Below are 24,297 nucleotides of genomic sequence, written 5' to 3' on the forward strand. Positions count from 1 at the left end.
GAATTTAATAATATTATTGTCTTCTATTTCTGGCAAGTGACACTAGTTTCCTTTTCTTTTTTTTTTTTTTTGAGACAGAGTCTCACTGTATCACCCAGGCTAGAGTGCAGTGGCATGATCTCGGGTCACTGCAACCTCCACCTCCCAGGTTCAAGCAATTCTCCTGCCTCAGCCTCCCGAGTAACTGGAATTACAGGCACGTGCCACCATGCCCGGAGAATTTTTGTATTTTTAGTACAGACAGGGTTTCACCATACCGGCCAGGCTGGTCTTGAATTCCTGACCTCAGGTTATCTGCCTGCCTGGGCCTCCCAAAGTGCTGGGATTACAGGCGTGAGCCACCATGCCCAATTACTTTTTTTTTTTTTTTTTGAGACAGGGTCTCACTATGTTGGCCAGGTTAGTCTTGAACTCCTGGCCTCAAGCAATACTCCTGCCTGGGCCTCCCAAAGGGCTAGGATTACAGGCGTAGCCACTGTGCCCAGCGGACACGAGTTTTCTAACTTAAAGTAGTAAGACAAAGTTTCCTTTGAAAATATGATTAAACAACTAATTAATCACAACCAGTTACAAATTTCCTTGTTCCTTGTCCATTACCACTGCTTCACTTGAGTAGCCAAAATTTTTTTTTTAATTTTAAGTAAAAATGGCAAAATTATTTATGCAAGTTAATTGTATGGCATTATATGAGAAAAAGGGTGACAATAGTTTAAAAAATGATTAATAACTAGGAATCTATATTACATATGCATTTTGGACCATCAATTTTTTTTAGATGATTCACCAAAGTAGTCAAAATTCTTTGTTTTTTTTTTTTTTTTTTTTTTTTTTTTTGAGACAGAGTCAAGCTCTGTTGCCCAGGCTGGAGTTCAGTGGTGCGGTCTCGGCTCACAGCAACCTTTGCCTCTAGCTTCAAATGATTCTCCTGCCTCAGCCTCCTGAGTAGCTGGAACTACAGGTGCCTGCCACCACACCCGGCTAATTGATGTATTTTTAGTAGAGATGGGGTTTCACCATGCTGGCCTTGAACTCCTGAACTCAAGTGATCCACCTGCCTCAGCCTCCCAGAGTGCTGGGATTACAGGTGTGAGCCACTGTGCCCAGCCTAGAAATCAAAATCCTGTAGACAAGACAGTAGAACCAAACTGATGTATGTCAAAAAAGAAGTATAAATTAGTCCTAAGTGTTAATTTTCTTAAAGATAATATCAAGCTTCTCACAACTTTTCTAGTAATATGGAATCCATACCAACACAAAATACATTTAATTTAGGTTTCTTTTTTTTTTTTTTAAATTAAAACAATTTTTGGCCTGGGATGGTGGCTCACGTCTGTAATCCCTGCACTTTGGGAGCCAAGGTGGGTGGATCACTTGAGCTCAGGAGTTAGAGACAACATGGCGAGACCCCTTCTCTACAAAAAATACAAAAAAAATAGTGGGGCATGGTGGCACGTACCTTTAGTCCCCAGTAACCTGAGAAGCTGAGGCGGGAGGATGGCCTCAACCCAGGAGGTAGAGGTTGAAGTGAGCTGAGATCACGCCACTGCACTTCAGTCACAGCAACAGAGCAAACCTCTTTCGTGTTTTTTTTTTTTGTAGAAATGGAGTCTGACTATATTGCCCAGGTTGATCTCAAACTCTAGCCTCAGGTAATCCTCCTGCCTCAGTCACCCAAAGTGCTGGGAGTACAGGTGTGAGCCACCTCACTTGGTTAAATTAGGTTTCAAAAGAAAGTTTTCCATAAACGTGCGTGCCTTATTATTTAAATCAGTTCAACTTTTTTTTTCACTTACACTTCTTGATTTATTTGGTTTGGAGTATAGCAAAGGCTCTTTTTTTCTTAGACAAGGTCTTGCTCGGTCGCCCATAGCTCACTATACCCTCAACCTCCTGAGCTCAAGTGATCCTTCCACCTCAGCTAGGACCACAAGCATGCTTCACCATGCCCAACTAATTTTTAAAGTTTTCATAGAGATGGGGTCTCAATATGTTACTCAGACTGGTCTCAAACTCCTGGAGGACTGAAACAATCCTCCTGCCTTGGCCTTCCAAAGTGCTAGGATTATAGGCATGAGTCACCTGGCCAAAGGCATTTTTTCATTTTTGAAGTTCTCTATGTGATCTCACTACATATGTAGCCAGAATTAATAACTATTGCCCTAGTGAGGATTATAGTCTCATGCATTTGTTTTTATAATGCACTCCAGATGCTGAGAGCTTAGAAACTGATTTGTTATTAAATCTGCTACTTGCTCTGGAACTTGTGTTTTAGAAGATTTAGATTTTAATTAGTTTTCAGGTCATTTGCTTCTTGCCCATAAAGATGGAGCAAGACAGATAGTAAAACCATTTTGAAAGAGTAACAGCACCACCTTTGAAAAAAATTAAAAGTCTTCCAAGTCACTTTGTTTTCCTCCAGAAAAATCACTTTGGTCTTGCTATAAATGATCTTAAATGATGTTTCAATAACCATCAAACTGTTGGCAGGTAATCTCTTTATAAATTTATACTCACTTCTTTATTCCATTTATATAAAGTTGATGCATTACAAATTACTTTTTTTTTCCCTTCTTTTTTTGAGACGGAGTCTTGCTTTGTCGCCCAGGCTGGAGTGCAGTGGTGCAATGTTGGGTCACCGCAACCTCCACCTCCTGGGTTCAAGCGATTCTCCTGCCTCAGCCTCCCGAGTAGCTGAGATTAAGGCACGCATCACTGCACCTGGCTGATTTTTGTATTTTCAGTGGAGACAGGGTTTCGCCATGTTGGCCAGGCTGGTCTTGAACTCCTGATGTCAGGTGATCCACCCGCCTTGGCCTCCCAAAGTGCTGGGATTACAGGCGTGAGTCACCACACCCGACCACAAATTACTTTCTAAAAAATTTGTAGTAATATATTTTGAGGAAGATTAGGTCTATTTTAGCAAACAATTTTCTTCAAGTTTTCCTTTAAGATGGGTATTTAAGAGAATTTCAAGGAGTAATATTTGGAATTGCATCTTAAATGTTTTAACATGTTTGAAAATTTTACATGGTGTCTATGTTTCTAAAGAAAATGTAAATGAAACCATTCCTGTAATAATGTTTCTCATTCTGAAGAGCTCAGTTCATAGGGTGAATCTATACATATCACTGGCAAGAAAACAGGATAATAAAAATATTAACAGGTATTAAAATTGTTAGGTTAAATTTTATAATAATTTGTGAACAGGATGATTGTAATAACTTCTCAGAGACTGCAACATATGCCTCTAGCAACTGCGGTTGTACCACATGCTTTTAACATGGTACACTGAGTAATACCCTTTAGACTTGGAGAATATGGGCTTTTCTTTGCTTCTCTTCCAATGTTCCAAACAAATTAGAGTGGTCTGTCTTCTCATCGTCTTTGGCTTTCTTTTCTATTACAGGAATCTTACGCTCTCATTGTTCTCCACTGCCTGAAACTGTCAGCACTACTCAGGTTCCTTCTTCCGCTTCCCACATGCTTATTTTTCTTGTTCCTTCCATCCTTCTTGACTTTCAGTGAAATAGCTAACCTTTTCATCCAATTAATCTCATTACCACTTTCCTTCTATAAGATGAACAAACGAATCACAGTTATATATTGCAGAATCTTAGAGTCACTAGCTTTTTTTGACTGTTCATTTCTGGCTGCTTGTGGAAATTTTTGTTTTTCTAAAACATCAAAGGATCATGTTTTGTTTTTATTGACTTCAGGGGTCTGGAACTATTCAAAATTATCCTAGAATCCTGGTTTTCAGAAGATAGATTTCTAAATAGGTAAAGTTTCACCTGTAGAGAGAAATTTCCTCACTTTCTCTGAGTCAACAATTCACAAAAGGACAAGGAGGATTCCCTGTGTGTTGTATGAATATGTATGTATTCTAAAATACGGGTCAAGATTCACCTTTTTCTCCATTGATGATACTACTACCTTTTACGCCCCGTACATATGTACTTTACAAGCATCAATGATCTTAAATAATTAACAGTTACATCAATTTCATATTTCACTAGTCTGAAATGCTGCTTTTGGAAAAATAGAGGGCAGCATGGAGCAACAGATTAGGTACTAAGTAAGGCAGGACTCAGGAAACTGAGCTTTAGAGTGCTAGATCAGGTAATAAAATAATTGTCTGATACAGCTTTGGGCAATTATAAAACCTAAGGACCTCAGAAGCTTCGTTTGTAAATTCAGAGAAGAGAGGTGTTGCATTCCTTTTATTTCCCCCTCAACCACACATGTCTGAGGCAGGAAAACAAGGCTGCTCCACTCATGGCAGTCCTGACGACGATCCTCGAGGGCTGCTCTTGGCCTCCAACCTTGGCTGAGGAGAACAGGGATCCCCCCACAGCCCATGGGAGAGAGGCGCGAAAGGTGTTTTAAAGTACTTTTTAGCTCTAAAGTTACATTATGACTAAATAGGAAAATCTGTATGTGAATAGTAATAGCTGCTCCTTCGTAGCTCTCAAAAAGGAAGAAACATACACATTATGTACTACAATGATGATAAACAGAAAAGATTCCACCATTCTTCCCCATTTAAATTTTTATAGGAGACTGCACATAGAAGGATAAAGCTTGACACATTAAAGCGGGAAAAGATTGGTAAGATTCCATGAGCTGAGACACAATGAAATTATTCATGCTCCAGTGAATCAGCAAATCTGAGGTTAGCCACTTCTAAGAAAGGATGGCTCATTTTTCCTGATTCCTTGGTCTCTGATCTTTCCATTTAGTCTTGGCAGTATTTGAAACACATTGCCCTCACAATTAGTAATTCACATAAGTAAATATGCCATTTTATGAAGAGAAAAAACTAACTAAAGCTAAGTACTACCTTAGGTAGATAGATGAAGCTCTGAGTAAGATCAAATTATCTGACATGTCAACACTAATTTTCTTTTGTTTCCTTTTCTTTTTTTTGAGATGAAGTCTCACTCTATCATCCAGGCTGGAGTGCAGTGGCATGATCTCGGCTCACTGCAACCTCTGCCTCCTGGGTTCAAGCGATTCTCCTGCCTCAGCCTCCCAAGTAGCTGGAACTACAGGCTCACGCCACCACGCCCAGCTAATTTTTCTATTTTTAGTAGAGTCGGGGTTTCACCATGCTGGCCAGGCTGGTCCGGAACTCCTAGTCTCAAGTGATTTGCCTGCCTCAGCCTCCCAAAGAGCTGGGATTGCAGGCGTGAGCGACTGCACCTGGCCCATTTTTTTTTTTTTTTTTTTTAAACAAGGCATTTGTCAAAGCTGCCACATGGACTGGAAAGAGAAATTTGAAGTTTTTTTTTGTTTTTTCGTTATTTTGTTTTGTTTTTTTTTTTTTTTTAACATAGAGTCTCATTCTGTTGCCCACGCTGGAGTGCAGTGGCATGACATTGGCTCTCTGCAACCTCCACCTACCAGGTTCAAGCTATTCTTGTGCCTCAGTCTCCTAAGTAGCTGGGATTACAGGCATACGCTACCACACCCAGCTAATTTTTGTATTTTTAGTAGAGATGGGGTTTCTCCAGGTTGGTCAGGTTGGTGTTGAACTCCCAGTCTCAAGTGATCTGCCTGCCTTGGCGTCCCAAAGTGCTGGGATAACAGGCGTGAGCCACCATGCCTGGCCTGAAAGGTCAAATTTAAATCCTTATATAACTACTGCTACTACTACCACCATTATTACCTTTAACCTTACATAGAGTTTCTATCTGCCAGGCACTGGGCTAAGTGCTTCACATGTATTAACACATTTAATTCTTACATCCCTATTTAAATAGATATTACTATTAATCTCATTGTTTATATGTGAAACCTGAGGTACAGCAAGAAGTAGCAATTTATTCAAGGTCATAAAGCAAGTGGAAGGGACAAGAGTCCAAGCTCACTACGATTACATTTTTCAAGTTTCTCATAATAATAGCTACCTATTTAGTATTTATTATGTACCAGACACTATTTTAAAATACTTAACAAGAGTCTGGGTGCCTGTAATCCTAGCACTTTGAGAGGCCAAGGCAGGAGGATCGCTTGAGCCCAGGAGTTCGAGATTAGCCTGGCAAGCATAGTGAGACCCCATCTCTACAGAAAATCAAAAAATTAGCCAGGTGTGGTAGTGCATGCCTGGAGTCTCAGCTACTCAGAGGTGGGAGAATTGCCTGAGCCCAGGAGGTCGAGGCTGTAGTGAGCTATGATTGTGCCACTACACTCCAGCCTGGGCAACAAAGGAAGATCCTGCCTCAACAAACAAACAAACAAACAACAAAAACAACAAAACACTTAACATGCATCAAACTCATTTAATCCTTTTAACACTGTGAGGGAGATTATTATTATTACTCTAATTTTACAAATGGAGGAAACAAAGCCCAGAATGTCACTTTTTAAAAAGGGTTACTTGAATTCACTTTAAAAACATTTTAGGCCAGGCGCGGTGGCTCAAGCCTATAATCCCAGCACTTTGGGAGGCCGAGACGGGCGGATCACAAGGTCAGGAGATTGAGACCATCCTGGCTAACACGGTGAAACCCCGTCTCAACTAAAAAATACAAAAAACTACCCGGGCGAGGTGGCGGGTGCCTGTAGTCCCAGCTACTCGGGAGGCTGAGGCAGGAGAATGGCGTGAACCTGGGAGGCGGAGCTTGCAGTGAGCTGAGATCCGGCCACTGCACTCCAGCCTGGGCGACAGAGCCAGACTCCGTCTCAAAAAAAATAAATAAAAAAAAAAATAAAATAAAAAATAAAAACATTTAAAAAAAAATCTGTCAGTGTGCAGTTATTTGCATTTAAAAGGTTATTTTTAGAAAAGAACACTTTTCTAATTAAAACATGTTCAGAGGATTATTAGTCAACTTACATTTCCCCCACCTTATTAATAAGTTGCCATAGTTCTCTATTTAGTAAAAACACTTTTCTAATTAATATGCACTTTCAGAAAGTACTGCTGTTACTCCACTTACATTTTTCCCCATCTTATTGAATAAATTCCCATAGTTCTCTGCCTCCTTTCTCTCCATATAAAGCGAAACTCCTCTCTTCCCAGGTTTCTTTTAACTCTAAGTTTGCCTTTATTTATTCATTTATTTTATGGGACAGGGTCTTGCTCTGTCACCCAAATTGGACTGTAGTGGTGCGATCATGGCTCACTGCAGCCTCGACCTCTCAGGCTCAAGCCATCCTCCCACCTCAGCCTTCCAAGTAGCTGGGACTACAGGCGCACACTACCAAGCCTGGCTAATTTAAAAAAAAATTTTTTTGGGCCGGGCGTCGTGGCTCACGCCTGTAATCCCAGCAATTTGGGACGCCAAGGAGGGCGGATCATGAGGTCAGAAGATTGAGACCAACCTGGCTAACACAGTGAAACCCCATCTCTACTAAAAATACAAAAAAAAAAAAAAAAATTAGCTGGGCGTGGTGGCACGTGCCTGTAGTCCTAGCTACTTGGGAGGCTGAGGCAGGAGAAAGGTGTGAACCTGGGAGGCGGAGCTTGCAGTGAGCCGAGATGCGCGACTGTGCTCCGGCCTAGGCGACAAGAGCAAGACTCTGTCTAAAAAAAAAAAAAAAAAAATTTTTTTTTTTGTAGAGATGGAGTCTCACTATGTTGCCCAGGCTGATCTTGAATTCCTAGGCTCAAGTGATTCCCCTACTTTCAAAGTCCTGAGATTACAGGCCCAGCCAGACTTCATTCTTAAGTAGATTTTAAAATTTGCATTTGACAGACGCATGCTAGAAAATAATATCAAATGCCAGAGTGGAGAAGGGAATATGTAGATTCTCCCATGTATACCTCTCCCTTACAACCCTCCCCAAATTTCTTTAGTGTACAAAAGGATTGTGGTAGGCAACAACAAACCAGGTTCATGTTCTTATCAGTGCAGTTCAGTCTGTTTATAAGGGACATGCTGCTAAGACGTCTATTGTGTTCCTACAGAAAACAAAACGTAATACATCCAAGACAAAACTATGTTATTCTTTGAGTCTATACTCATTAAAACGTTAACAACCACTCAATCTAAGGCCAAACTACAAATATAAAAACCAAAAAAGTATTTCAAAATAATGATTGATGCTGTACCCCAATGTTCTCATTTTCTATCCACACACACCATCATTATCTACCTACAAGGTCCAGGAAGTCATTTGCCTACTTTTTATTCCTTCAGAGACACCAAAGCCCGTGTTTCCCAATTAATAAATTTTACATGTGAAAATACATTAATAAACTCTGCAAAATGGAAAAAGGATGAGAAAGAATGATGAGATAGATAATGTAAAAAGTATGTAACTATCAATATTCTGATAATAAGCAGTGACAGAAGAAATACAGGCAAATAGGAATCAAATGATTAGAATTTTGGTTATTGATCATTTGGCAATGAGTATATATATCAACTGGCTCTCCAAGAAGGCAAATATTTGATTCTTGGCATTATTCTTTTCAGTTTTCTTGTTCTGAAAAAAAATTCCGTTTTAATGGAAAAGGTGAAATAAAGGACAATGTAAATGATGTAGTTGAGAGAACGTAAGCTTTAAAGTCAGTCCTTGGGTTTGATCCCAGATCTTCTACCCTGATCACGATATTCAGGTTACTTTTACTTTCAGCACCAGGTTCCCCAAAGGTAAAATGGGTATAATACTATCTTCCTCACAAGGGTGGTATGAGAATTAAATGAGATGTGAGGTATGTGATATATACAGGTACCCCCGTGCCCAATATTATCTTTTTTTAGGGTTGTTACAAGGGAAGAAATGTATGTGGAAGTGTAATCACAAAGCCTTACCCATAGCAAGTATCATATAAACACTCATTTCCTTTCCCTTTGAATCTTTATCTAAGTTGGAGCATTTTATTATTGGCTGGAAGACTGACGGAGTAGAAAATCCTGTGAAAAATGTAAATAGACAGGAATCTAACTCACGTATTTGACATATTCTTTCCACTGCTGCCACCACTGCATGGAGATGATAAACCAGTTGTGTCCTGGTTGCAGACCATACCTGCTCTCTCGTTCTAACCATCCTCTGTACATACAAAAGAAATTAAATACATCAAATAAAGCTGTATGAAACAGGTGGCGACGCACAAAAATTATCGTTAGAAGTTTTGTAAGAAAAACCACGAAACATTTAGATGTAATTAGGAGACACTGCCAAAATCCAATTAGTAAAACAACACTGTTTCTATTGATAAACCAATTTCAAGAGTCACGGGCTAGTATCAAGAACAATTACTTCAGGAAAAGATTCTAGGAAAAAATTAAAAATTAAAAAAAATTAGAAACACAGCTGGTGTTTCCAATTAATTAATTACATTTTTTGCAGAATGTTCATGTAACCAATGATGTTCTTCAAAACAGCCTTATTGAGGAATAATTTACATAAATATAAAACTTACCTATTTGAAGTGTACAACTCAGTGATTTTGATAACTTTACAGATATGTGCAACCAATACCACAATCAGTTTGAGAACATTTAGAACATTTCAATTAATCCAAAAAGACCCCTGTACCCATTTTTAGTCAATTCCTGTTACCACCCTCAGCAACAGGAAACCACTAATCTATGTTTTGTCTCTTACAGATTTGTCTTTTCTCAACTATTCATATAAATAAAATGATAAAACACATGGCCTTTTAAAAATTTGGCCTCTTTGACTTTGCATGTTTTTGTGGTTCATCTATTATTGTGGCAGATATCAGTTGTTTGTGCTTTATTACTGAATAGTATTCCATTGTATGTATCTATTACATTTTGTTTATCCATACAACACCTAAAGAACATTCAAAACTGGCAAGTCAGTTTCCAAAGTGGCTGTCCATTTAACATTCCCATCAGCAATTCTAGTGGATGTGAAGCACTGTTACACTGTGATTATAAAACAAAATCTACCATATCTATCTACCTTATCTATCTCTCTATCTCTATGTATCTATGTATGTATGTATGTATGTATGTATGTATGTATGTATCTATCTATCTATCTATCTATCTATCTATCTATCTATCTATCTATCTATAGAATCTCACTCTGTAGCCCATCTATCTATCTATCTATAGAATCTCATTCTGTAGCCCAGGCTAGAGTGCAGTGGTACAATCTCAGCTCACTGCAGCCTTGACCTCCTGGGCACAAGCAGTCCTCCCGCCTCAGCCTCTCAAGTGTCTGGGACTACAGATGTACACTGCTATGCCCAGCTAATTTTTTTTTTTTTTTTTTTAACTAGAGACAAGGTCTCACTATGTCACCCAGGCTGGTCTTGAACTCACAAAAGTGTTGGGATTACAGACATGAGCCACTGTGCCCAACCAAAAACTATTTATTTTTGAGGTGAAAATGGCATAACGTGAAATTATTTCAAATCATACAATTCAATGGCATTTAGTACATCCAAAACGCTGTGTGATCACCTCTTATTAAGTTTCAAAACATTTTCATATACCTCAATTAAAAAGTCATCCATTAAATAGTTATTCCCCATTACCCACTTCCCCCAGAACTTAACAACCACCAGTCTGCTGTCTGGACCTATTGACTTGCCTATTCTGGATATTTCATATAAATGGGATGATTCAACACATGACCTTTTATGTCTGGATTCCTTCACTTAACATGTTTGTGAGGTTCAACCATGTTGTAGTATGTATCAGTACTTTGTTCCTTTTTATGGTTGAATAATATTCCATGGTGTGTATATACAACATCTTGTCTAACCATTCATCCACTGATGGATGTACAGACTGTTTCTACCTTTTGGCTATTGTGAATAGTGGTACTATGAAAGTTGTGTTCAAGTATTTGAGTACCTGTTTTCAATTATTTTGGTAAATACCTAGAAGTAGAATTGCTGGTACATGGAAATTCTTGCTGAGGAACTGCCAAACTGTTTTCCACAGTGATTGCACCATTTTACATTTCTACCAGCAATATATGAGTCCCTAATTTCCCTACTCGCCAAAATCTTCCATTTTAAAAATTCTAATAATCTTATTGAGAAGTAGCATTACATTGTTTTGACTTGTATTTCCCTAATGACTAATTATGTTGAGCATCTTTTCATCTGCTTGATGATCACTGAATGTCTCTGGAGAAACTTGTATTCAAGTCTATTTTTAGTTGTCTATTTTTAAATTGGGTTGTTTGCTTTTTGTTGTTAAGCTGTAGGAGTTCTTTATGTATTCTAGTTACTAGACCCTTATTGGATGTATGTTTCTAAAACATTATCTCCCATTCTATAGGTGGTCCTTTCTGTTTTAAAAATAATATCCCTTGATGTATAAAAGTTTTAAGTTTTGCCAGGTACAGTGGCTCACACCTGTAATCCCAGCACTTTGGGAGGCTGAGGCAGGCGAATCGCTTGAGCCCAGGAGTTCAAGACTAGCCTGGGCAACATGGCAAACCCCCATCTCTACAAAAAATACAAACATTAGCTGGTTGTGGTGGTGCACGCCTGTGGTCCCAGCTACTCAGGAAGCTGAGGTAGGAGGATCACCTGAGCACAGGAGTTTGAGGCTGCAGTGAGCTGTGATGGTGCCACTGCACTCCAGCCTATGTGACAGTGTGAGACTGTCTCAAAAAACAAAACAAAACAAAACAAAAAACTTTCAAATTTTGATGAAATGCAGTATTTTTTTTGGTTGCTCATGCTTTTGGTGTTACAACTAACATTCCATTGCAAAATTTAAATAATTTTTGAGGAAAAAGTTTCGTTGGATATAGAGTTCTTGGTTACAGTTTTTCTGCCACTTTCAGCTCTTTAAAAAAATTGTCATCCCACTCACTTCTGGATTCCATGCTTTCTGATGAGAAACATGCTATTAATTTTATTGATGATCCATTGTATGGGACAAGTAGCTTCTCTTTTGCTTTCAAGATTCTCTCTTTGTTCTTGGCTTTGTAAAATAGTTTCATTATAATGCTTCTCAGTGTGGATCACTTTGTTTATCTTTCTTGAAGTCCAATGAGCTTTCTGAACATGTAGGTTCATGTCTTATGAAGTTTAGGACAATTATTTATTCAAATATTCTGCCGTTTCCTTCTCTCTCCTTTCCTAAGATTCTTATGTTGACACACATGATGTTGTTCTATGGGTTTCTTACGTTCTGTTCATTCTTCTTCATTCTGTTTTCTTTCTGCTCCTCAGTCAATAATTTCAATCGACTTTTATTTAACTTCTCTGATTCATTTTTCTGCCTGCTCAAATCTGATGGAGAACCCCTCTAATATATTTTTCATTTCAGTTATTATACTTTTCAGCTCCAAAATCTGTGTTTGGTTCCTTTTTATACTTTCTCTTTATTGATACACTCTATTTGTACATATATCATTCTCCTGGTTTCCTTTACTTATTTATTTATTTATTTATTTAGTTTGTTTGTTTTTGAGATGGAGTCTCGCTCTGTTGCCCAGGCTGGAGTGCAAGTGGCACTGCAACCTCTGCCTCCCAGGTTCAAGGGATTCTCCTGCTTCAACCTTCCGAGTAGCTGGAATTACAGGAGCCCGCCACCACACCTGGCTAATTTTTTGTATATTTTTTAGTAGACATGGGGTTTCACCATGTTGGCCAGGCTGGTCTCGAACTCCTGACCTCAAGTGATCTGCCCACCTTGGCCTCCCAAAGTGCTGGGATTACAAGCATGAGCCATCACGCCTAGTCATTTTTCCTGGTTTCCTTTAGTTTGTTGTCCATCACCTCCATTACGTCTTTGAACATATTTAAGATGATTGATTTTAAATGTTTGTCTACTAAGTCCAATAACTGTGCTTCCCCAAAGATAATTTCTATTAATTTCCTCTGTGAAGGGACCACACTTTCTTGTTTCTGCAATTTTTTGTTGAAAACAACATTTTGAGCATTAATGATAACTCTAGAACTAATCATATTCCCCTCCACTTCAGGATTTGCTTTCGTTGACTGCTACAGTTATTTGTTTAGTCACTTTTCTAAAATATTTTTATAAAGTCTGTCTTCCTTGTTATGTGTAGTTTCTTAAGTCTTCATTTAACTTGTGTTCGAAAAGCTGGTATTCTGACAGTGATTTTTTAGAATGGCAGAAGCGGGGAGAGGGAGAGAGGAAAAGAAAGAGGGAGGGAGAGAGAGGAAGAGAAAGAGAAAAAAGGGAGAGAGAGAGACAAAGACAGAGAGACAAAGACAAAAACCACTACTGTCTTTGCAGAATGGCGCTGTGCTGGGGCATTCCTACAGTGGTTTACAACTATGCCTTAGCCTTCACTACCTGTATACTCTTAGTCTAGAAGCTCAGCCAGAGGTGAAACTGTAGGGGTCTTATAAGGTATTTTCTGACTGCGTATCTTGTTGTTGGCGTGTGCAAAGCTTTCTAAATTACCCAGTGTACAGTGTGCTTTTGGGTACCCTAATTTCCCAAGGAAGCTCAAGTTCCCACCACTCCCAAGACTTTCAGCATTCTATTATATGCCTCAATTAAAATCTTTTACCCCAGGTGACTGCAGGTGGCTGGTTTGTGTGCCTTACAGAACTTCTGAGGAATGCCCCTGCTTTTCCATCCTGGATAAATTCTGAGTTAAGTATAATATAGCTAAGCATCTTCCAGTAGCTTTTCTGGTAGCCCCAGACTGTTTACACAAACACAATTTGTTTTGTTTTGTTTTGTTTTGAAGACAGTCTTGCTCTGTCACCCAGGCTGGAGTGCAGTAGCGCAATCGCAGCTCACTGCAACCTCCGCCTCTCAGGTTCAAGTGATTCTCCTGCGTCAGCCTTCCAAGTAGCTGGAACTACAGGTGTGCACCACCATGGCCAACTAATTTTTTGTATTTTTAGTACAGACGGGGTTTCATCACGTTGGCCAGGCTGGTCTCGAACTCCTGACCTTAACTGATCCATCCATCTTGGCCTCCCAAAGTGCTGAGATTACAGGTGTGAGGCACCGCACCCAGCCTGACAAACACAACTCTTTATAAATAAGCTGTGCTCTGCTCTCTCTGAAACCAGGGACCATGTGGGTTGCCATCTTCAAGGCTGCCATTACTAAACCAGACAATGGCAAATATATAAACAGGGTTTTAAATAATTTTTATAATTTTTTATAATTTTTAAAAAATCAACATTTGCTTAGTTTCTATAAATCTTTGTCTCTTTGTTCAGAGTTCTGACAAAGTTGAAATTGGCAGTTCTTTATTTTTCAATGTTTCTGTGGAGAGACAGGCTCTTAGAGCTACCCACTACATAATTTTCACTGAGTCACTCCTCTCATTGTGCTTTTAATTTGCCTTCTCTGAGGAAGCAGAACATCTTGTCATGTACTTATATTAGCGATTCATACATGTATAGTAAGAGTCTATTCAACTCTTTTGTACATTTTAAAATTAGATTTTCTTGATGTCTTAATGTGTTGTAACAGTCCTTTATATATTCTGGACACAAATCCTTTATCATATATATAATTTGCAAATATTTTCTCTAGAGCTGTGAGGCTGTAGCATTTATTTTCTTAATGCCCTCTCTTGAATCTCAAAAGTTTCTAATTTTTTCTATGTCTTACACTTTTTGCCCCATTTATAAATTGTGCTTTTGGTGTTATATCTATGAAATCTTCTACCCCCAAATCACGAAGATTTTCTACATTTGCTTTTCTAGAAGTGTTATGTTTTTAGCTCTGACGTTTAGGTATATGGAATCCATTTTGAGTACATTTTTAAGCATAGTGTGAGATAAGGGGTCTAAAATAATCTGTTTGCATATGAATATCCAATTTTCCTGCACCTTTTTTTTTTGTTTTTTAAAGAGACAGAATCTTGCTATGCTGTCCAGGCTGGCATGCAGTGGCTATTCACAGGTGCGATCACTGCATACTCACACTAAAGTTGTGAACTCCTGGGCTTAAGTGATCCTCCTGTCTCAGCCTCTTGAGTAGCTGGGACTACTGGCTCAGCTCCTTCTGCACCATTTTTTTTTTTTTTAAAGTCAGTCCTTTCTCTACTGAATTTTCTTGACATCTTTAAAAAATAATAAAAATGATAATAAAAATAACCATTGACCAAAAATATAAGGGTTTCCTTTTTTTATTTTTTGAGGCAGAATCTCACTCTGTCACCCAGGCTAGAGTGCAGTGGCATGGTCTCAGCTCACTGCAACCTCCGCCTCCTGGGCTCAAGTGATTCTCCTGACTTAGCCTCACGAGTAGCTGGGACTACAATCGTGTGCCACCACGCCTGGCTAATTTTTGTGTTTTTAGTATAGATGGTGTTTCGCCATGTTGGCCAAGCTGATCTCAAACTTCTGGCACCAGTGATCCGCCCACCTCTGCCTCCTAAAGTGCTGGGATTACAGGCATGAGTCACCATGCCTGGCCAAGGGTTTCCTTTTAAAATGTCAATTCCATTTGACTGATCTCTATGATTCTACTTATTCCAGTTCTTGATTAATGTATCCTTAGGTAAACTGTGAAATCAGGAAGTCTAAGTCTTCCATTTTCTGTCATTATTTTGAAGTTGTTTAGGCTAGTCTGAGTTCTCTGCATTTCCCTATACAATTTAGGAATAGCTTGTCAATTTATAGAAAAAAGCTGGGATTTGATTGGGTGTGTTTTGAATCTACAGAACAATTTGAGAAGATTGCCATCTTCAAAACATTAAGTTTTCAAATCCATTTACTTACATTTTCTTAAATTTCTGTCAGCAATGCTTTGAATCTTTACATGCACAAGTCTTGCACTTTTTTTGTTGAATTTATTTCCATGGGTTTGATTTCTTTTGACAATATAGTGAATGGAGCTGTTGTCTTCATTTTAATTGTACTTTCAAATTATTCTATCTAGTACATGACAATTCAATTGATTCCTTAATTATTGATCTTGTATCCTGTCATGTTGCTAAACTCATTTTAATTCTAACAGTTTTTCTGTGAATTCTTTTGGGTTTTCTACACATAGGATCATGTTATCTGCAATTACAGACAGTTTTATTTTTCTTTACAATCTGGATGCCTTTATTTCCTTTCCTTGCCTGATTTAACTAGCTTGAAGCTCTCATACAATGTTGGTAAGTGTGGCAAGAGCAAGTATCCTTTCCTGATCTTATGGGAAAAGGCTTCAGTGTTCTACCATTAAGTATGATCTCAGTTGTATATTTTTCAAGATACTTTTTAGACTGAGGAATTTCCCTTCCCCAAGGTTTTGAATGAGCATGACTGTGCTCTAGTAAAATGTTATTTACGCTCACTGAAATGTGAATTTTATGTAATTGTAAGGTGTCACAAAATATCCCTTTTTGGTTTTCTCAAAGCCACTTAAAAAGGTAAAAACATTTTTAGCTTGCAGATTGTACAGAATCAGGCAGTGGGCCAAAGTTGGCCAATATGCCATAGTCTGCTGACTAAGTGCTGACCTAGTATATGGTCTATCCTAGACAATACTCTGTGTACATTTGAATATGTATTCTGTTGCTGTTGGCTGAAGGGTGCATATATCATCGTTTATCATAATAAAATGTCTCTCTGGCTCCAGTAACTTGTCTTTTGTAACCTAAAAGCCATTTTTTTTCTTAACAGTAAAGTGATTTTAGTTCACCTATGGTTATATTTGTATGGTTTTATCTTTTATTCTTTTACTTTCAACCTATTTGTACCTTTGAATCTCAAGTAGCTGGATTGTGTTTTTTTGTTGAGATGGAGTCTCGCTCTGTCACCAAGGCTGGAGTGCAGTGGCGCGATCTCGGCTCACTGCAAGCTCCACCTCCCAGGTTCGTGCCATTCTCCTGCCTCAGCCTCCCGAGTAGCGCCTGGGACTACAGGCGTCCACCACCACGCCCAGCTAATTTTTTCGTATTTTTTTAGTAGAGACAGGGTTTCACTGAGTTAGCCAGGATGGTCTCGATCTCCTGACCTTGCAATCTACCAGCCTCAGCCTCCCAAAGTGCTAGGATTACAGGCATGAGCCACCGCGCGCGGCCAAGTAGCTAGATTTTTAAAAAACAATTCAGTCTAAATCTTTGGCTTTTGATCATCTGTTCAATCTGTTTATATTTAAGGTAATTACAGATGTGGGTTTATGTCTGCTATTTAGTTATTTGTTTTCTATGTATCTTTCTTCCTCTACTCCTCTACTTCTTTCTTTTGTGGTAAATAGGTATTTTCTAGGAATTTAAATAGGTAACATTTTAATGCCTTTTTAAATAAAACTATTTTGGGGGATCATTTTCTTAGAGATTGTTGTAGGGTTTACAATATGGATCTTAACATAGTCTACTTTATTTTTTATTTTATGTTTTTGAGATGGAGTCTTGCTCTGTCGCCCACGCTGGAGTGCAGTGATGCCACTCAGCTTACTGCAACCTCTGCCTCCTGGGTTCAAGTGATTCTCCCGCTTCAGCCTCCCAAGTAGATAGGGTTACAGGCATACACCACCATGCCTGGCTAATTTTTGTATTTTTAGTAGAGATGAGGCTTTGCCATGTTGGCCAGGCTGCTCTCGAACTCCTGGCTTCAAGTGATCTGCCTGCTTTGGCCTCCCAAAGAGCTGGGATTACAGGCGTGAGCCACCGCACCCAGCCAACATAGTCTACTATGTTTGATTGATACTAATTTATTCCAGTAAAGTATAGAAACTAAAAAAGTATAGAAACTAAAACATAGAAACTTTGCTCAAATATAGCTCTACTTTCTACTCTCATCTTTGTGCTACTGTTGTAACTCATATAAGATCATTATATGTTATGCGAACAACATGCTTTTATAATTATTGTCATATAAAAATGTTTAAATACATAGAATAGTTCATACTGTCTTTTATTATTACCTATGTGATTTCTACTATTGGTGCTCTTTATTTTTTTTGGCAGTTTTTATGGTTTTATTTAAACATAAAACGTGCATATGAGCGGCTGTCTACTTATTTTCTTCACTGCACAGGCTGGCATTGGGATTGGTGACTCTGATGGCCAGCTGGGCTGCTCTTTCCACAATGTCTTTGCAGTTCTTGGAGGAAACACTGTGGGCAATCTCAGCACATTTGTTGGACATTAGCAGCACTTTCGGCTCCTTGACGTTGTGGACCAGGAACTTCTGGAAGCCACTGGGCAGCATGTGCTTTGTTTTTTGTTGCTGAACCTTCCACAAACTCTGTTGTCAATACCTCTGGGTTTTTGTCAGTTACACTTAGTTCTGACATATCAGTCTAACTGATGCTGGATGAACTTCTTGGTTCTCTTTTTGATGATCTTGGACTTCACAAGGGGACTAAGGGCAGCTATGATGCCGAGTAGGGGATGGCTGCCACCTCCATAGGCACCGTCAAGGAAGAGAGCCTCTTTATTTCTTCACGTGGATGTTAATTACTGTCTGGTGTCACTTCTTTTCAGCTTGAAGAACTTCCTTTACTATTTAAAGACAGATTTCCTGGTAACAAATTCTCAGTGTTCATATAGGAATGTCTTTAGTTCACCTTCATTTCTTTTTTTTTTTTAAAGTTTTTTTAAAAAAGGTTTAAAAATGTTTCTATTAAAAAATTTATTATATATAATAATAGTATATATTTATGGGGTACATGTGATATTCTGACATATGCATACAATGTGTAATGATCAAATAGGGTAATTAGGATATTCATCACCTCAAATATTTATCATTTTTTTGTGTTGGTAATATTCTGAATCTTCTAGCTAATTTGAAATATACAATAAATTATTTTTAACTATAGTTACCTACTGTGCTATTGAACACTAGAAGTCATTCATTCTATCCAACTGTATTTTTACAGTCATTAACCTCTCTTCAATATCATCCCTCCTGCCCTTGCCAGCCTCTGATAACCATCATAATACTCTCTAATTCCACAAGATCAACTTTTTTAGCTCCCACTTAAAAGTGAGAACATGTGATATTTGTCTTTCCATACTTGGCCTATTTCACTTAACATAATGACCTCCAGTTTTATCCATGTTGCTGCAAATGGCAGGATTTCATTCATTTTACGGCTGAATAATATTTTATTTTGTGTGTGTGTGTATATACATGTATACATATATATAATATATATTTTTTCTTTTTTTATTCTTTTTTGAGATGGAGTCTCGCTCTGTCGCCCAGGCTGGAGTGCAGTGGCCGGATCTCAGCTCACTGCAATCTCCGCCTCCCAGGTTCACGCCATTCTCCTGCCTCAGCCTCCCGAGCAGCTAGGACTGCAGGTGCCCGCCACCTCGCCCGGTTAGTTTTTTGTATTTTTAGTAGAGACGGGGTTTCACCGTGTTAGCCAGGATGGTCTCGATCTCCCGACCTTGTGATCTGCCCGTCTCGGCCTCCCAAAGTGCTGGGATTACAGGCTTGAGCCACCGTGCCCGGCCTATTTTCTTCATCCATTCATCAACTGATGGACACTTAAGCTGAATCTGTATCTTGGCTATTGTAAGTAGTGCTGCAATAAACACAGGAGTGTAGACAGCTCTTTGTTTTACTGATTTCCTTTCTTCTGAATATATACTCAGCAGTGGGATCACTGGATAATATGGTGGATCTCTTTTCAGTTTATTGGGGCACCTCCATACTGTTTTCCATATTGACTTTACTAATTTACATTCCCATCAATAGTGTACTAGCACTTCCCTTTCTCCACATCCTCATCAGAATCTGTTATTGTCTTTTTTATAATAGCCATTTTAACTGGGAGATAGTATTTCACTGTGGTTTTGATATTTTGATTATGATTAGTGATGTTGAACATTTTTTCATATGTCTGCTGGCAATTTGTATGTCTTTTTTTTTTTTTTTTTTGAGACGGAGTCTCGCTCTGTCGCCCAGGCTAGAGTGCAGTGGCCGGATCTCAGCTCACTGCAAGTTCCACCTCCCGGGTTTACACCATTCTCCTGCCTCAGCCTCCAGAGTAGCTAGGACTACAGGCGCCTGCCACCTCGCCCGGCTAGTTTTTTGTATCTTTTTAGTAGAGACGGGGTTTCACCGTGTTAGCCAGGATGGTCTCGATCTCCTGACCTCGCAATCCACCCGTCTCGGCCTCCCAAAGTGCTGGGATTACAGGCTTGAGCCACCGCGCCCGGCCTTTTTTTTTTTTTTTTTTTTTTTTTGAGCAAGGTCTATTCAGATCACTTGCCCATTTTTAAATTGGGTTATTTGGTTTTTTGTTATTGAGTTGAGGCCCCTATATATTCTGGTTATTAAAACCTTGATGGATGGATAGTTTGCAAATATTTTCTCCTATTCTGCTGGTTGTTTCTTCACTCTGTTGATTGTTTCCTTTGCTGTGAAGCTTCTTAACTTGATGAAATTCCATTCGTCCATTTTTGCTTTGGCTGCCTGTGCTTTTAAGGTATTATACAATGTCATACCACTCAAATGAATGTCCAAAAGCATTTCCCCAATTTCGTCTAGTAGTTTAGGCCTTAGATTTAAGTCTTTGAATCCATTTTCTTTTCTATTTTTTTTTGAGATGCAGTCTCCCTCTATCACCTTGGCTGGAGAGCAGTGGGGAAATCTCGGCTCATTGCAACCTCCGCCTCCTGGGTTCAAGCAATTTTCCCATCTGAGCCTCCTGAGTAGCTGGGATTACAGGCGCCTGTCACCATGCCCAGCTAGTTTTTGTGCTTTTAGTAGAGATGGGGTTTCACCATGTTGGTCAGGCTGGTTTCAAACTCCTGGCCTCAGGTGATCCGGCCACCTTGGCCTCCCAAAGTGCTGGTATTACAGGCATGAGCCACCTCACCCAGACTCTTTAATTCATTTTGATTTGATTTTTGTGTATGGTAAGAAGTTGGGATCTGGTTTCATTCTTCTGCACATGGATATCAAATTTTTCCAACACCATTTATTGAAGAGATTGTCCTTTCTCTAATGTATGCTCTTGGCACCTTTGTCAAAAAAGAATTGGTTGTAAATGTGGGTTTTTTTTTTGTTGTTGTTGTTGTTGTTTTGTTTTTGAGACAGAGTCTCGTTCTGTTACCCAGGCTGGAGTACAGTGGCGCGATCTCCGCTCATTGCAACCTCCACCTCCTGGGTTCAAGCGATTCTCCTGCCTCAGGCTCCCGAGTAGCTGGGACTACAGGCGCATGCCACCAAACCTGGCTAATTTTTTGTATTTTTAGTAGAGACGGGGTTTCACTGTGTTAGCCAGGATGGTCTCGACCTCCTGACCTTATGATCCACCTACCTTAGCCTCCCAAAGCGCTGGGATTATAGGCGTGAGCCACCGCGCCTGGCCTGGATTTATTTCTGGGTTCTCTGCTCTGTTCCATTGGTCTATGTGTCTGTTCTTATGTCAGTACCATGCTGTTTTGGTAACTATAGCTTTCTAGTATATTTTGAAGTCAGGTACTAATTCACCTTTATTTCTGAATTACAGTTCTGTTAGATAAAGAATTCTGGATTGACAGTTTTTGCTTTTTTGTTTTTTTTCCTTATATCACTTTCTCATACCACTGCATACTGAGCTCTACTGTTTCAAAAAGTCAGCTGTTTATCATATTGTGGTTCCTTTCTATATGACGAGTCTTTCTGCTCTTGTGGCTTTCAACTTTTTCCTCTGTCTTTAGTTTTCAACACTTTGACAATGATATGTCTAGGTGTGAATCTTTTTGTGTTTAACACAGTTGGAGTTCATTAAGCTTCTAAGGTTAATAATTTTCAACAAATGTTAGAACTTTCAGACATTATCTTGTCAAACTTTTTTCTGCTTCTTTCCTTCTGAGACTTCCATTATGCATATTTTGGTAGACTTCATGGTGTTCCACCTTTTGTGAAACTCTGTTCATTCATTTGGTCTTCTTTCTCTCTTTCTGATGAAATAATCTCTATTGATACATACTCTGTTTTGCTGAATATTTCTCTGTCAACTCAAATCTGCTAGAATTTCTATTTGATTCTGTTTTAAAATTTCTATCTCTTTATTGCTATTTTCTATTTGGACAAGTCGGTGAGATCATACTTTCCTCTAATTCTTTAAATATAGCTTCGTTTAGCTCTTTGAAAACATTCATAATAGCTGCATTGAAGTCTTTGTGTGCTAAGTAGAACATCTGGTGCCACCTCTGAGACAGTTTCTACTATTCTTTGTTTTTTTCTTGTATATGGGTCACACTTTCCTGTTTTATTCCATGTCTCATAATTTTTTCTTGTTGAAAACTGAACACATTTGATACTTTATATTAGCAACTCTGGATTCTGAACCCCGTGTGTTTTGTTTTGTTTTGTTTTGTTTTACAACTTCCCGGAACAATTCTGTAGAGTTTAACTTCCCATACAGTATCTTGCAATGTGAAGCTGCTCAGCTTCTTGTTGTTTTCTTTTTTATTATCTCTGTTTTTATTGTTAAGCTTGGCTTTCTTGGGTTAGCCTAACTTACTGGTCAGCCAATGACTGTTGAGAGGCTGTGCTGAAACACCTTGAGCCAGTAACACTCGCATTCTTTTCCTGATGGATCTGTACATGGTTTGGGGAATGCATTTAAAGTTCAGGCAGGTTACAAGCCTACCCTGGCTTTTACTTTCTGCACATGCAAGGCTTTGCCTTCAATTAGGGAGGAATAAAGGACTAAAGCCCACTTTGGTTTCTCCTGAGTTTGTGTATAGCCTTGTACAAGTAGTCTACAGATCACTGGGGACATGAGAAAGCTTGTTAAGGCTCACTATGGTGATCCTGTTCCCTGTCAAAAATTTGACTGGTCTGTTGTTAGTCTGCTGCTTCCCCTAACCAGTATTTTATCCCCAAGCTGGTGATGTCAGTTTCCCCTCATTGTTTACCACCATGATGGTATGTATTTGTTTTATAATATCCTTGGAGAGGCATTTATTCATGCTCTCCTTCAAATCATAAATCAGACTGTCAGTGCATTCTGACCTGCCCTGTGGAACTATCATGCAGATTTGCTGGATGGGAGGAAATGAAAGCTGCTCCTCATTAAATTACCACACACTTCCATTGTTCTCACCAAGGATTAGTAGTTCTTGAATAAATGCTTCTTAATTTCTTGTATATATTTGGTCAGTTTCCAGAGTCCTGAAATGGTTGTTTGACAATTTTGTTTAGTTTTTTAAGTGCTTTTGGGAAAAGGGTTTGCTGAGATCTTCACTCGGCCATTCCAGAAATCATGATAATTTTTTTTTTAACAACGTACTGACTATAAGTTAGAGACAAATATTTGTTTCACCTCATTGCATATGAACCAACCTGAATCATCCTTTAAAAATTATCACAGTCAAATGAATTTTTATAAGTAACAGTAGAGGCAAAATAAAATAACACTGAAAATGAGTAAACAAATTTAAAAAAAACCCCAGATGAAATGAACCAATTTGGAACCAACAATTTTAAATCTAGACTTATTAAAAAATACAAAATACAGAAAGCAGATTATTGGTACTTCTAAGAAAGAGGTCCTAAACTTGATTCTGCCAGTCCCATGTAATTTCAGGTCCTCAACTTCTATAAATCTCAGTTTTCATTTTTACAAAATGGGAGACATTAATTTCATGCAGTTATTCTAAGGGCCAGATGAGATAATGTAATTACACGTATTTTGCAAATAATAACTTTCCATGAAAATATAAGATTATATCAACCTTATTTTTTGAAATAGGGATGCTATGAGTAGTTGTAAAATAAGGCAATAAATATAAATATGGGCTACATAGCATTCTTTCTATCTATGCTAAGTGATATTTACTTCAGAATATATTACTATAGTAAATTAGACTGTAATAGAAAAAAAGTCTTGAACTCAGGAGTTCAAGACCAGCCTGGGCAGTACAGTGAGACCCCATCTCAAAAAAATCCAAGACAGAAAATAAAACAAACAAACAAATAAAAACTACATGAGACTGGAGTTTTATGAAAGCAACATTTAAAAAAACAGATTTTGCTTAATCTTCTTTAAGAAATAACCATGCTGCTTTGCATATGGAGTGGCTACCCATTTATTCCTTTCTTTTCTTTCTTTTTTTTTTTTTGACAGTCTCACATTGTCACCCAGGCTGGAATGCAATGGCATAATCTTGGCTCACTGCAGCTTTGACCTCCTGGGCTCAAATAATCCTCCCACCTCTGCCTCCCGAGTAGCTGGGACCACAGGCGTGCACCACTGAGACTCGATAATTTTTTTATTTTTTGTAAAGACAGGGTCTTTGGCCGGGCACGGTGGCTCAAGCCTGTAATCCCAGCACTTTGGGAGGCCGAGACGGGCGGATCACGAGGTCAGGAGATCGAGACCATCCTGGCTAACACGGTGAAACCCCGTCTCTACTAAAAAAAATACAAAAAAAAAACTAGCCGGGCGAGGTGGCGGGCGCCTGTAGTCCCAGCTACTCGGGAGGCTGAGGCAGGAGAATGGCGTAAACCCGGGA

General features: G+C 38.8%; 1 protein-coding gene and 1 non-coding gene across 4 annotated transcripts in view; both read right to left on the reverse strand.

Annotated features, from left to right (window-relative positions):
* Positions 1–24,297, reverse strand: part of USP32 (ubiquitin specific peptidase 32) — a 223,153-nt gene that overhangs the window by 50,722 nt on the left and 148,134 nt on the right. For all 3 annotated transcript variants that reach the window (XM_010364086.2, XM_010364087.2, XM_030922582.1), the window contains one exon: positions 8,901–9,003. In XM_010364086.2, coding sequence (XP_010362388.1) covers positions 8,901–9,003 — 103 coding nt within the window. The remainder of the gene's footprint in view (positions 1–8,900; positions 9,004–24,297) is intronic.
* On the reverse strand, positions 4,240–4,371 carry LOC115895053. Its single transcript, XR_004055257.1, has one exon.

The sequence above is a fragment of the Rhinopithecus roxellana genome, chromosome 19 (assembly GCF_007565055.1).
Source record: "Rhinopithecus roxellana isolate Shanxi Qingling chromosome 19, ASM756505v1, whole genome shotgun sequence".
Taxonomy (NCBI): Eukaryota; Metazoa; Chordata; class Mammalia; order Primates; family Cercopithecidae; genus Rhinopithecus; species Rhinopithecus roxellana.